The sequence below is a fragment of the Lutjanus erythropterus genome, chromosome 15 (genome assembly GCF_056507025.1).
Source record: "Lutjanus erythropterus isolate fLutEry1 chromosome 15, fLutEry1.hap2, whole genome shotgun sequence".
NCBI lineage: Eukaryota > Metazoa > Chordata > Actinopteri > Lutjaniformes > Lutjanidae > Lutjanus > Lutjanus erythropterus.
In genome coordinates, this window is record NC_139331.1 from 22973187 (window position 1) to 22986175 (window position 12989).

At 40.8% G+C, this 12989-nt stretch overlaps 1 protein-coding gene across 1 annotated transcript; it reads left to right on the forward strand.

Moving 5' to 3' along the window:
• The first annotated feature begins 542 nt into the window (after nucleotides 1-542).
• tmem151ba (transmembrane protein 151Ba) lies at nucleotides 543-11034 on the forward strand. The gene is made up of 2 exons (XM_084737674.1): nucleotides 543-1059; nucleotides 9498-11034. The coding sequence occupies exons 1-2, from the start codon at nucleotides 976-978 to the stop codon at nucleotides 10938-10940; spliced, it is 1527 nt and encodes a 508-aa protein (XP_084593800.1). The 5' UTR covers nucleotides 543-975; the 3' UTR covers nucleotides 10941-11034.
• The last annotated feature ends 1955 nt before the right edge of the window (nucleotides 11035-12989 follow it).

Below are 12989 nucleotides of genomic sequence, written 5' to 3' on the forward strand. Positions count from 1 at the left end.
TTGTGAGAAGTTTCATATGGGAACTACTTTCTTTCTGCAGTACACTCTAACAGAACTACTTTCTTTCTTATAGAAACTGCTCACAACAAGGTGCGTGGATTATCTTGAGTAACTGGGTCATGATTTTTGGAAAGAGACAATGGCATGGAATTTTTTGGAGAGAATGCAGCTGCTCTACAGCGGATGTCTCCAAAACCCTGCAACACACACCAAAAATTTCAGATGGATAACCAGCACTACAGGCCGGGGAAAATATGCATATTTTTGATTTGGGTTGAACTGTCCCTTTAACTTTTGTTTAATTGTTCTCACTCTTGGTCACAGTTGGTCATTTTAAAATGCGTTGTATAAATAAACTTGATTTGATGAAAGCCTGAAAATAGTTTAAAAGGGACATTATTATCATAATTGGTCCTTAGAGATATGGTCATGATCTAATGAGATGCAGGGGGTGGGCGCCTCTCTGCAGCACCGCCTCTGTGTGCTGTTGGGATCTACTTGTGTGCTTGTGTGTGTGCATGCGTGTGTGTTATTTACATTGTGGTGTCGGGGTGGCTGCTCACACGTGCCACTGCCTGTCGTCTTTGTCCTGCTTCACAGCTTCTCTGGCTGCCATGGGCACTGCCCACAGGGAGGAGAGGAGCTGACTGTCGCCTGTGCCATTTCCTCACAGCAGCAGTCTTCTTCACCAGCATCCACTCATCTCATCGCGGGAGGAGTCTCTTCAGCCTATTTTGCGCGTCTTTCTACCGAGGCACAATGACCGGATTCCCGTAGGCGATAAACCCAGCGACGTCTGCCCACCTGGAGGATGCTGGGAGGATGAGGATGATGGATCCTTTGAGCGTTTCTGTTTGGGCTCCGATTTCTTTTGGATGATGCGCAAAGGGGCTCTTCTCGGTGTCTTTATGCCTCATTTAGAAAACCCCCATCCCATCAGGAGATCCATGCCCCGGTTTTTGTACCGCTGTCATCATGTCCCCAGCATCCGCTGCAACCGCCAGTGAAAGCAGCACCACCACTGTCCCTGAAGAGGAGCCGGACAGCCCCCGTGAGGAGGTGAGGAGGACACATTGTTTTTCTTGTGGAGGCCAATTTTCTTACCCAAATGCATTAATTAGGGAGACATATTTCACCGGAATCCCAGTAATCTCACTATTGTAATCAGATTTTGGAGATTAGGCTTTATTTGGAGCCAATGTACACAGAGGCATCTGAATTAAACTGGATTTCTTATGCCCTTATTACAATGGTTTAAATAAGCAGGAATATGTGTGAACCTGTGCGTCCAAGCGCGCACCCGACAGTGTGAACGTGCATGGATGTACTCCTGTATGTCTCCCCTCCAGACAAGTGGTTTCCATAGTGAGGTTCGGGGATCTCTTGTGGGTCCTGGAAAGAGTCCAAAAGCATCCTCAGGAGGAAAATGAAACCAAGAGCACTGTCAGTGCTATCAATGAGCCATTATAAGAATGAATGTTTTGTTCAAACAGCAAGAAAACTCCTCAATGACTAAATTCATGTGGGTTTGTTTCTTTAAAGGGAAAGACAGACAGTGATTTAAAGGGATAGTTTGGATTTTTCGATGTGGGGTTGTATGAAGGTATTACCTACGACAAAGAGGAGTATCAGCACTAACCTAAGCAAAGAACGGCTGCTGTTGGGGCAGCAGAGTCTGCAGCAAAATGTATTTTAGTCACCTAAAAAAAGATCTACCCAAAGACGTTAATATCAGTTTAAGTGTATGCTAAATTTGAAATATTTTAACCACTTTACCTTGCCTTCAGACAGTCTATTCTGAGGGGGGGAAAGCAGTTAAATAAGCCAAATCATTGCTCTTTCCAAACGAACCAACAGGAATTTTACATCACAGAGCTCAGGAGTTTCTGTCACAATCTGCAAGTTTGTTTGTGTTATTGTGTGACTTTGGTGAATCTGAACTAGCCATTTAAAACCCAGAAGTCATACAACAACTTAAGCTCACTATTTGATTAAGGCAGCAGTAGACAAGCACCGCAGTTCTGCAAGGTAAAATGACTGGGTTTTCCAATAGGGTTTGGTTGGATTGGAAAGAGCGATATTTGGCCTCTAAAATTGCAGTTTATGGTCAGAATAGGCTGTCTGATGGCAAACTAGAGCAGTGAAAATATTCTACATTGAAACTGTTTAGGTGGATCTTTTCTAAGTGGCTAAAATACCTTTTGCTGTTGACACTGCATAGCATGCATGCTTGTGCCCCTCTCTATTTCTCCAAACTGTGGGCATGCTGACATTGACACGCTGATACAGACTAATAAGCACCTCAGACAACCCTACAAATCAAACAATCCAATTTTTTTTAATAACTCCCCTACTGATTGATTCCATTCAAATACACCACCTTTTTTATCATTAGGATTTTTCACTGTCATTGTGAAGACTTCCCCTACAAACACACATGCTGGACAAGTTACATATCCATTACACAAGGGGGTTTTTATATAACCTAGCTGGTCTTATTATGTCAAGAGAAAGTGTCCATGAGTGTGAGAGGCACTTAGTTAAAGGCACTAGACTGGTCTCATGAATTGTGAAGCTTCTCTGGTCTTGAAGGTTCTGACTGAGACATTTGCTTTCTAAAATATTGATTGCATTTTGTAACAGGGTGTTTTATGGATTTTAACGTTTAATTGCATTCCAAGGCTCTTTTATTTTAGAAATTTTGTGTTATAGCATCCATATGATGTAAAATGTTTTAGTCAGAGCCATGTAACTGCAAACATGCCACCTTATAAATGTTAACAGACATTACTGTAGACCACAAATGTAATATTTTGATTTAAAAACATGCTGGCTGGTGTGATTAATATCATAATAATAAGACCATGTTGTTTTCTTTGCTCCATGTTTAGTTTTCCATTATGCAGCCTGGGTACAAATTGTTTGTGCTTTTGTGTGAAGAGACAGTAGCTATGTAGGCTACAACACAAATGCAACTAAATGTCAAATATAATAACAGCCTCAGGCTGACTGAAACTGAGAGGCTTTTAACACCATTTTATGCCACCATTTACACCATAGTTGACCCTTCCTGCAAGTCTTGCGAAACACCCCTTTTAACCCTGTCCTCCAATAACAGCTCAACAAACCTGGTGGTGGAACCTCTGTCAACTTTCTCCTTTACTGTTTTTAACTTAGCTAATGTTAGTTCATTCATTCATTTTCTGTAACCGCTTATTCCGTAAGAGTCGCGGGCTGCTGGAGCCTATCCCAGCTGACATTGGGCGAGAGGCGGGGTTCACCCTGGACAAGTCTCCAGTTCATCGCAGGGCTGACACATAGACAGACAACCAGTCACACTCACATTCACACCTACAGGCAATTTAGAGTCACCAATTAACCTGGCATACATGTCTTTGGTTTGTGGGAGGAAGCCAGAGAACCTGGAGAGAACATGCAAACTCCACACAGCAAGGCCCTGCAAGCCGGGGGATCGAACTCAGGACCTTCTTGCTGTGAGGCGGCAGTGCTAACCACTGCACCACCGTGCTGCTGCTAATGTTAGTTAAGTAGCTAAATTGCTAGCTAAAAGTTGATAAACATTAGCTAGTTAGTTTTGACAATATTAGAGGTCAGATGTAACTAGCTAGCTGACAACTGATGTAATTTAGCTCGCTAGTTCGCTAACATCTCGCTAACATTCTTGCTAACAACATGTCAAAAGTGCTTCTTCTCCTTACCCGGTTTTTCTGTGAGAAATGATCCCACTGACTAGCCAGAGGTGAAATACTATAATATGAATAAGTATTTGATTGTATCAGTAGGTAAGATCATCATATAACCTAACAAAGATAAAAAAAAAAAAAAAAAATCTAGGCATAATGTTACTGAGTGTCAGGATCCCACAGTCTCCCCATTCATCCTGCTGATGCCTTGTGTGTGTCCACTTTTGTCTTCTTAAAGACTTGTTCTTCTTCAACTTCTTCGTAGTGCATCCCAACACACAGCAGCTTTTAGACATTTTTCTATTGCTTGCTAGCAGGCAGAAAGTGACAAGAGGCACTGTCACATGCACAAGTCAATGGAGAGCCATGGATTGTTTCCCCCCTCCGGACTGGGCAGGGCTTAAATATGCTCTGTCTCTATAGCATGTCTAAGTGGGATTTTTTTTCCCCCAGAATGGCGAAGTCATGACACACCCTTCATTGTTTTGGATCATCTGTGTTGGTTAGGTTTAGGCATAAGGAGAACTGACACTTGTCAACCCCTGGCACCTCTGTATTAAAAAAAATGCAGCAAAAGTACCCTCTGGGATGCCTGTATGATATTAAAAAAAAGATAATGTGTCCTCCTGGGTGTCTTTACAGCAGAGGAAACATGATCAAGTGCCCTCAAGGATACACTTGCAGTGGAAAAAACGTGGTGAGCTGCATACTAGTGTGCCTTCCAGCAGATAAAACATCATAAGATGCATCACGATGTTAAGCGTGCTGGTGCCCCACCGCATAGTGCAAGTGCGCTTTTTGTTCTATGGCTCTTGCCCCTCAGACAGCCTGAGTCCGCTACTGATAAGACTGTGGTTGGGTAGGGTTAGAGAATATCAGGGTACGCCAGACAGAGGCAGAGCAGGGCTTCTCCATGCTGGGAAAAAATATATTGCATAGAGGAAACGTAGATTCCACTGGGTACCAAGCTTGCTCAACTGTTATTGGAGCACAGAACAAAAAGGGGCGGGACTATACAAATCTGTATTGGTAGAATTTCGACACAGCAGAGCACACAATATGAAAACTTATTTTGGAGCCATAAGCTCAATTTCCAGCATAAATTATTAAATATTTCTCTTCATAATTTTTCTACTTCATCAAATCCATCCTGAGAATCTAAAATACTGGTGTTATTTCCTCTCTCATCTACTTTTAATGTCCCTGCATGACAAATATATGAGGTACACCCCCCCCCCTTATGTTTAAGTGGAGGTCATTCTTGCTATTCAATCAGGCCAGAGGAATTTCTTTGTCTAACCAATCAAAAGTGTCAACACCACTGTGTTCATTTGGTGAGTCACTTCCTTCCTTTTCTGTCATCCATAAGTCTAATGAACAGCTCTGTTATGACCTTAACCAGGGAGTTTTTAATTGAAATGTCATCTGTTTATGACAATCTTGGTGGTATTTTAAAATTTCCATTAATCCAACTTGTGGCACCTGAGTCAAGATTGAAACTGGCGAGTAATTGAATTTTGTGAGCTACACCTTCATTTACATATCTGTGAACGTGTATTAATGTAATGACTGCTTATTAAAGATTATATTGGCTTCTTTCTTTTAACAGCACATTTTAAATTAAATACTGCCACATACAGGTATATTTGCTCAGTAAATATGCATAGTGATGTTTCCTTCTACACAACTGTTCATCATTATATCCCTGCTGCTTAAACAGAAGCTGTAATGTGTAACATGAGCCACAAAGTATGTCATGTTGTATTGATTATAGTTGTCAAGCGTGTACAGGATGCTACTGAGTAAATACTCTTCCTGCCGAAGCTTCGTCTCAAAGGGGAATTTCAATGTTAATCCCTTTAACGCTGCAGGGTGTAGCCTCGGGTTGGTGAGGGACTTGGGGACCACGTGACCAAGGTGCGGGGGGGTAATTAAGGGGAAGGAACATCTATTATTTATGCTCGTGTGTCACATGAAGAGCACAGAGCTGACATATTGAATCCAATACATCAATGCCGTGATGCTGGTTGTTTGACTGTTGTGGCCACTCGTATAGGCAGGGGCTGACCTATGGAAGAGATGCGGACGATAACCTTTTCAACTGAATCACTGCTGCTTCGGTACAATCCCAAGTGTTTTATGTTTGTACATTCGAAACTCTGCCCTGGTGCGGTGTCTCTTATGCAAATTTTTTTGAATGAATTTTGTTATAATTCATTCATTCCTCCTTGGGGCTTTTGAATCTCTGCCAGGTTTGTGTGGCAGCGCTCCCAAAAGGCGTGACTAGCTCTTGATGCAGGCACTGGGGGTTGCTGCTGTGCCCCGCGGTGATAAAGGATGGCACCAGCTTTATGCTGCTGCCAGAGTCAAACGACCGCTGTTTTCTGGCTGGCTTGACATTAAATCTAAGTCTATACCCCCTCAGAATATCAGTGCCTTTTACATCCTCAGGACAATACATACATATCACTCATTCTTGAGAATATGTTGTGGGAGTTATGCTGGCAAGATGTATTTTAAAAGATCAAACTCTTGGCTATTAAACCTTGTAGCAGGCCAACTTTCAAGTGATTACATTTTTTATTAAATGACTCTCCGTCAGCTCTGTCATGAAAAATCTGACAGAGCTGATGGGTTGGCATGTCATGGTTGAGACAGATCTGATAGAAATATTATTCAATTAATTAAAAAAAAAAGAAAAAAAAAAAAGACAGCTTAACAGTGCTTGAGCTGTATTGTTACACGTTTTAAACCAGGAAGTGAGACAGAGATTTTAGATTCTCAGGTCTTTTAACACTTTCCTGGCACAGAATAGGTTTAGAAATTAAAAATTAAAGTGCACCAAAATATGTCATATATTATTATTATTATTATTATTATTATTATTAACATACATATATATATATATATATTAGTGTTCTTGTGGTAGGGCATGTTTTCTTCCAGTTCTCAAGAATGGCCGACATATATATGCAATCATCAAGGAAAGTATCCTGGACTGTGTCCTAATTGCATTTATATCATGTAAACCCTAAATAAAAACTACCTAAAGAGCTAAAAAAATAGTATTTTAGCCTGTCCCCACTCTCTAATACTATACTTCACCATGAAATAAAATGATTAGAATCCTTCGTGTTATTGCTTTGTATTATTGTGACTCTGTTTCTAGTTTAGACAATTAAATACATTTTCTCATCAGAAATTCATAATATGTGTATGTGTACACATTTTAGTTGTGTCCCAGGGTTTTCAATCAGTCCTGTTACCCAGACACATCCCCTCCTCTAAAATTTTTTAACTTTACTCAAGTCACGTGATCGACAAGAAAAATCATTGTTTGGGTCTCTTGAGGACAATGGGAAGAAAAAAATCTCTTACTGGTTTATTCTGTATTTTTGTTCATATTGTAAATATGACAGAAAATGTAAATCTCACACTCAGTCTTTTTGCCTAAATTATTTCATGCATGTTATTGTGTTTTTTTAAAGATAGTTTTTGGTAAACCATTTGAAGGTGCTGAGTGCTCTCATGAAAAACTAAATCCCACTACAAAAAATGCACCATCCTCCATTTAGAAACCATGCAAAAGAAATAAATGAAATGGCCTGACATTGACCATTGCACAATTATAATATTTAAACATGTTTAATTTTGAAAAGTTTCAACATGCAGATGGCACAGATTTGGGAGAATGGCCCATTTACATTCTTTTACTGCTTTTCTCTTCTCAAATATCATATTTATAAAAACACACGCACTGTGGCCAATAAAAAATAATAGATAAAAAAACCCACACACTAGTTGGAATGAAAGAGACATGGAGTCTTTTAGTCCTCCGAACAGTTGCTCTAAAATGGCAGCCTGAGGGCAACAGTCCAAACAGCACTGACCCTCCCGTGTATCTGCTTGTTATAAATGACCAGAAGTTTGATCCAACTTCTCCCTGAGAGGAGTGTCATCCTCTCAGTGGAAACATTAACGTTTTAACACCAACTAAATACATGTCACCATCACCTTGCAAAGAAAGAGACAAAAACACACAAAAACAATGACAATAAAAAACAAAACAAATAACAAAACTAGATCTGCGAGCAAGCTTAGACGGGGTCCAACCCCCTCGCCCCAGTTGCACCCGGCATCCAGTGGAAGCGACACTTTGGACCACAGGCATGATGCAAGTAACAGGTTGACAGCAGCACAGAAATAAAAGTGTTGCAGCTGAGTGTCGTTTACATTCAACACTTACGTCACCTGAGACCAGAGGTTAGATATAGAGGGGTATTCCCAGAAGGGTTATGTGCCAATAGTATTCTGGCTATATTTAGTAGAGTTTTGACTATCTGTGGGCTTTATTATTATTATTATTATTTGACTGACTGTTATTTTTCATTAGTTTTTATTTTTATTTCATGTTTAGGTTTAGTCGTTTAGTTTCAGTTAGGTTCTAGGGTGGATCAGCTTGTTTCAGTTTAGTTTTTATTGTTTAAAAATGTGCACTTTGTCATATAGACATCCCAGTTTCATTTAACATGCACCAATACCTCTTCATGTTTGTTGTGTTTTTAAATTTAACCAAATTGTCAGAGGAAAACTGAAGATATTTACTGTATATTTTTATTTTATGTTACTTAGTCCTGTAAATATCAGAATATCATTTCAGTTAATTTTCTTTTTTTTTTTTGAAAATCTATTTTTTAATTTTAGTTAACTAAAATGTTTTTTTCACACCTAGTTTTAGTTTAGCTTTAGTTAACTATAATAACCTTGCCGAGTGACTCTTTTGATTATAACAAGTTCAGACCACAGACATGAGAAATTGGCTCACAGCTCATGCATAAACTATGCAAAAGCACTTACAACGCAGAATATTTCCTTAAATATTTCATATGCGTGAACCACCATTTTTTAACTGTTTCTAACTTTGTACCTCACAGATATTTAGGTCACACATATGTTCATCAATTAAATTACAATTTCATATTGAAGTGTGTGATTACAGGTAATATAACCCCATATCTTAGTATATTCTATACCTGTATACTTAGAGGTATGTACTAATACTTGAAGACACAATATGCAACATTTTCCTTTAAAAACAATGCATAGACTAATATCAACACGGTCTCTCTCAGTCATCACTAGTGATCCACTTGAGGTGTGTAGTGGTGTCTGTATCTGCAGAGACCTTGATATTTAGGTCATACACATCTCTGCCCTCTGCCTGTATTATTTTGCTGCGCTCGGGACACTTTACCAACCCAAACTGTCAGTATCTGATGTTCTGGATCTTTCTGGTGCCTGTACACCCAGCTCAGACAAATCCTGCTGATTCTACCTTTATGAAATGTTATAATGCGTGCCCCAATAAACTGTAAGTTTACTATCAGTCTAATACAATATATAATTTATACACTAATTGCTTTGTATCAACCAAATGATAAAATAACAAATTAGAGCATTACTATTAATTGGTAAACATAATTATCATTCTATTGTTTGTGTATTGTCTGTATGATTGATGTAACAGATTGATTATTGATGGATTGGTATAAATTAGGATTAGGGGAAGGGCTGTTGCTCTGTCCTACTCCTTTTCGGACATCAAATGTTAATTTATGTTTGTCATTGTAAGTCTGTTCACTATTTATTGTTTGTTTCTATTTTGTACATTTTTTTCTACACATATCTATATTTTTAATGTTCAAAATAAATAAATAAATATATTAAATATGTGAAAATGTATGAACAGCATTGTTCTGTTAACTTATTGCTGTTTTCTTGTCTTCTTTGCAGCAGCGCCCACAGAAACAGTCCCTGACTAAGTCCTTGTGTCAGGAGACTCACTGGAAATGCCTGCTGCTGTCCCTGCTGATGTACAGCTGTGTCGGGGTGATGGCGTGGTGTCAGGTGACCAAGGTCACACGCCTCTCCTTCGACAGCGCTTACAAAGGAAAGTCCATGATGTACCACGACAGTCCCTGCTCCAACGGCTATATCTATATCCCTCTGGCCTTCCTGGTCATGCTCTACGTAGTCTACCTGGTGGAGTGCTGGCACTGCTACACCAGGAACGAGCTGCAGTATAAGGTGGACATGGACAGCGTGGCGGAGCGCATCCAGCGAATGCAGCAGGCTACGCCCTGCATCTGGTGGAAGGCCATCAGCTACCATTATGTGAGGAGGACACGGCAGGTGACGCGCTACCGTAACGGGGATGCCTACACCACCACGCAGGTGTACCATGAGCGAGTCAACACCCACGTGGCAGAGGCGGAGTTTGACTATGGGAACTGTGGGGTTAAGGACATCTCAAAGCACCTGCTGGGCCTGGAGGACTTCCCCATCACCAGGCTGAGGTTCACTAAGTGCTTTAGCTTTGCCAACGTGGAGTCAGAGAACTCGTACCTGACGCAGCGGGCCAGGTTCTTCACAGAGAACGAGGGCCTAGATGACTACATGGAGGCCCGTGAGGGGATGCACCTGAAGAATGTAGACTTTAAGGAGTATATGATTGCCTTTTCTGACCCGAATCACCTTCCCTGGTACGCAACCAACTCCACCTTCTGGACGGCAGCTGCTTTCACCCTCTCCTGGCCTCTGCGGGTGCTGACAGAGTACCGCACCGCCTGTGTGCACTACCACGTGGAGAAGCTGTTTGGTTTCGACTATGTGCCAGCAACACCATCTGAGGAGCGGCCGTATTGCCGACACATCCCACGAGTCAACACAATCGACAGCACAGAGCTGGAGTGGCACATCCGCTCCAACCAGCAGCTGGTGCCCAGCTACTCCGAGGCAGTCCTCATGGACCTGGCCCAGCTCTCAGGGAGCTGCAACAGCTACTCCATATGTGGAGGCTACGGCAGCTACAGGCAGAACTGTGAGCGCTGCCACCGTGCCATCAGCAGCTCTTCCATCTTTTCTCGCAGCGCCCTCAGCATCTGCAACACGGGGAGCCCCCGCATCCCCTTCAGCGCCAGCCGCTTCTCACTGGGTCGGCTGTACGGCTCGAGGCGCAGCTGCCTGTGGAGGAGCAGCGGGAGCCTGAATGAGCAGTCCTGCCCCACAGAGAGCACGCGCTGTCTGTCAGGCCAGCAGAGCACTGAGGAGAACCCTCCAGCCTACCAGGACGCTCTGTACTTCCCAGTGCTCATTGTGCATCGCAATGAAGGCTGCCTCAACCACGACCACCGCTCGCTGCACAGAAATGGCTCCTGTGTGGAGACTTCTCTATGACCCAGACTTATCTCAGCAAGAAATACAATGAAACAGGAACAGAGAGAGAGAGATTGAGCTAACACTGACTTCTGCTTCTCCCTTTTACAACAGACATAACAAGTGACCACAAACATGGATTTCTTCAAGTTTCTATAGATAGTGTAGCCTGAAAACAAACAGGAAACAAAGTGTATCTGGGAAAGTCCTCACAGTACAGTCAGGGAAAAACAGACTTGATACCATTGATGAGACTGTTAGTTGCTTTAAAGGACCAAACTGCCAGTGTCACGTATGATCCTGCAGTGTCCAAAAGGACAGGAGTCAAATAACCAAGGAAGAGGAGTCACATCCTACTGTAAATGCCATACTTGTAGATGCCATATTAGTCACAGACCATTTAAAAGTACATGAGTAACACTTTCTAGTATTTGAAGCCTGAAATAGGTTTTGACTCAGCGGTAGCTTCAGAAATTGCCAAGAAATGACAGGAATATGACATTTAATCGATGCGTGAATGAGACATGAAGAAATATTGAGAAAGTCACAGACTTGCGTAATTATACAAGACTTAACAGTTTTGCTAAAATAAAATACATGTCTAATGGCTTTTAAAAATGAAGTTAAAGGGATAGTTTGAATTTCTGGAAGTGTGGTTGTATGAGGGACTTGACAATAGTCAGTGTAGTGCTGACAGTAGATATTGGTCGACATGCCCCCAATTTGGAGAAGCAGAAAGGGCTAACAGCACAGAAGCAAGATGTGTTTTAGCCACTTTAAAAAAGCCCACCTAAAAAAAATCTATATCAATTTGAGTGTGCACTATATTTAGAATATTTTCACCACTTTACCTTACCATCTGACAGCCTTTTTCCAACGGAAAACCACACGTTAAATAAGCCAAATATTGCTCTCTCCAAATCAACCAAAGCAATTCCTGTGTTCTGCAAGGTACAGAGGCCAGTGAAGTTTGAGTGAACAAAAGAAAGCAATATTTGGTTTATATAGCGCCAAATGTTGTCTGATAGCAAGGTAAAGTGGTGGAAATATTCTAAATATAGTGTACACTTAAACTTCTAGTACTGCTGCCTGCTTCTCCAAATTGGGGGCATGTCGACCACCATGTAATTCACTGACTATTGATAAGTTCCATGTGTAAGCCCATTTCAAATAATCCAAACTATCCCTTTAACTGAAGCCAAAATCAAAACATTCTGCATGTGAAACTTTTTGATACTAGGTGACTTCAATCTGTTCATGCAAAGGCAGTCCATTTAAAAAGGAATACATTTCCATAGTATAAAAATAAATGTCTGATGCAGATGCTGAAATATCAAGTTAGCTGAAATCGGCTTGGATGCAATGACATTATCCTTCCCGGCTTGCTAAATATAGCAACATGGTCGATGAATAATTTAGCACAGGTGGGCTAAAGGACACGAGAACTTCAAACTGAATACACAACACGTCTTCAAACTGTTCCTTAATTACTGTAAACTATACATTTAGCTAATGACCAACTACACAGTAATAAACCTCAACATAAAATTTATAGATCAGTGTCAATTCAGCTACTTTAAAATCTCAAAGATGGATTTAATTTCATATTTGGCAATATTTGTATTCAGCCTACCTCTTTATTTAAGTGCCTAGCAATCAACTGTTACTGACAAGCATAAGCTATTATAACTAAAGTCATCTCAACATCTTCCCATTAAAGCAAGTTGAATTTACACTCATAATAGCACATGGTATACAGTACAGTGCATTATTATTATTGTTTAAAGTACACAAGGTTTTAAGAAGCAGGCCCTAAATGTTTTTTAGATGATTTCCCTCCTAATCTAACATAGCTCTTATAAAGCCGACTGACGCTGCTGCTGATGCATATCAGAGAGACAGCCAGAGCTGGCCATCAAAGACACTAGAAATAGGCAGAGGCCTGGATTCACTACTGATAGTGTCAGATTTAATAATATGACACGATTACTTTAAAGAACTAAAAAAAAAATACTCCCTCTCAATTGAGTGCATGCACTGTCTTAGTCATCATGGTGAATTTTATTTTAC

What these genes read in the sequence shown, in the direction of transcription:
- tmem151ba (XM_084737674.1), top strand. Translation starts at nt 976, where the DNA reads ATGTCCCCAGCATCCGCTGCAACCGCCAGTGAAAGCAGCACCACCACT. An exon ending in CGGACAGCCCCCGTGAGGAG is followed by an intron (nt 1,060 to 9,497) that starts GTGAGGAGGACA and finishes TCTTCTTTGCAG; the next exon opens with CAGCGCCCACAGAAACAGTC.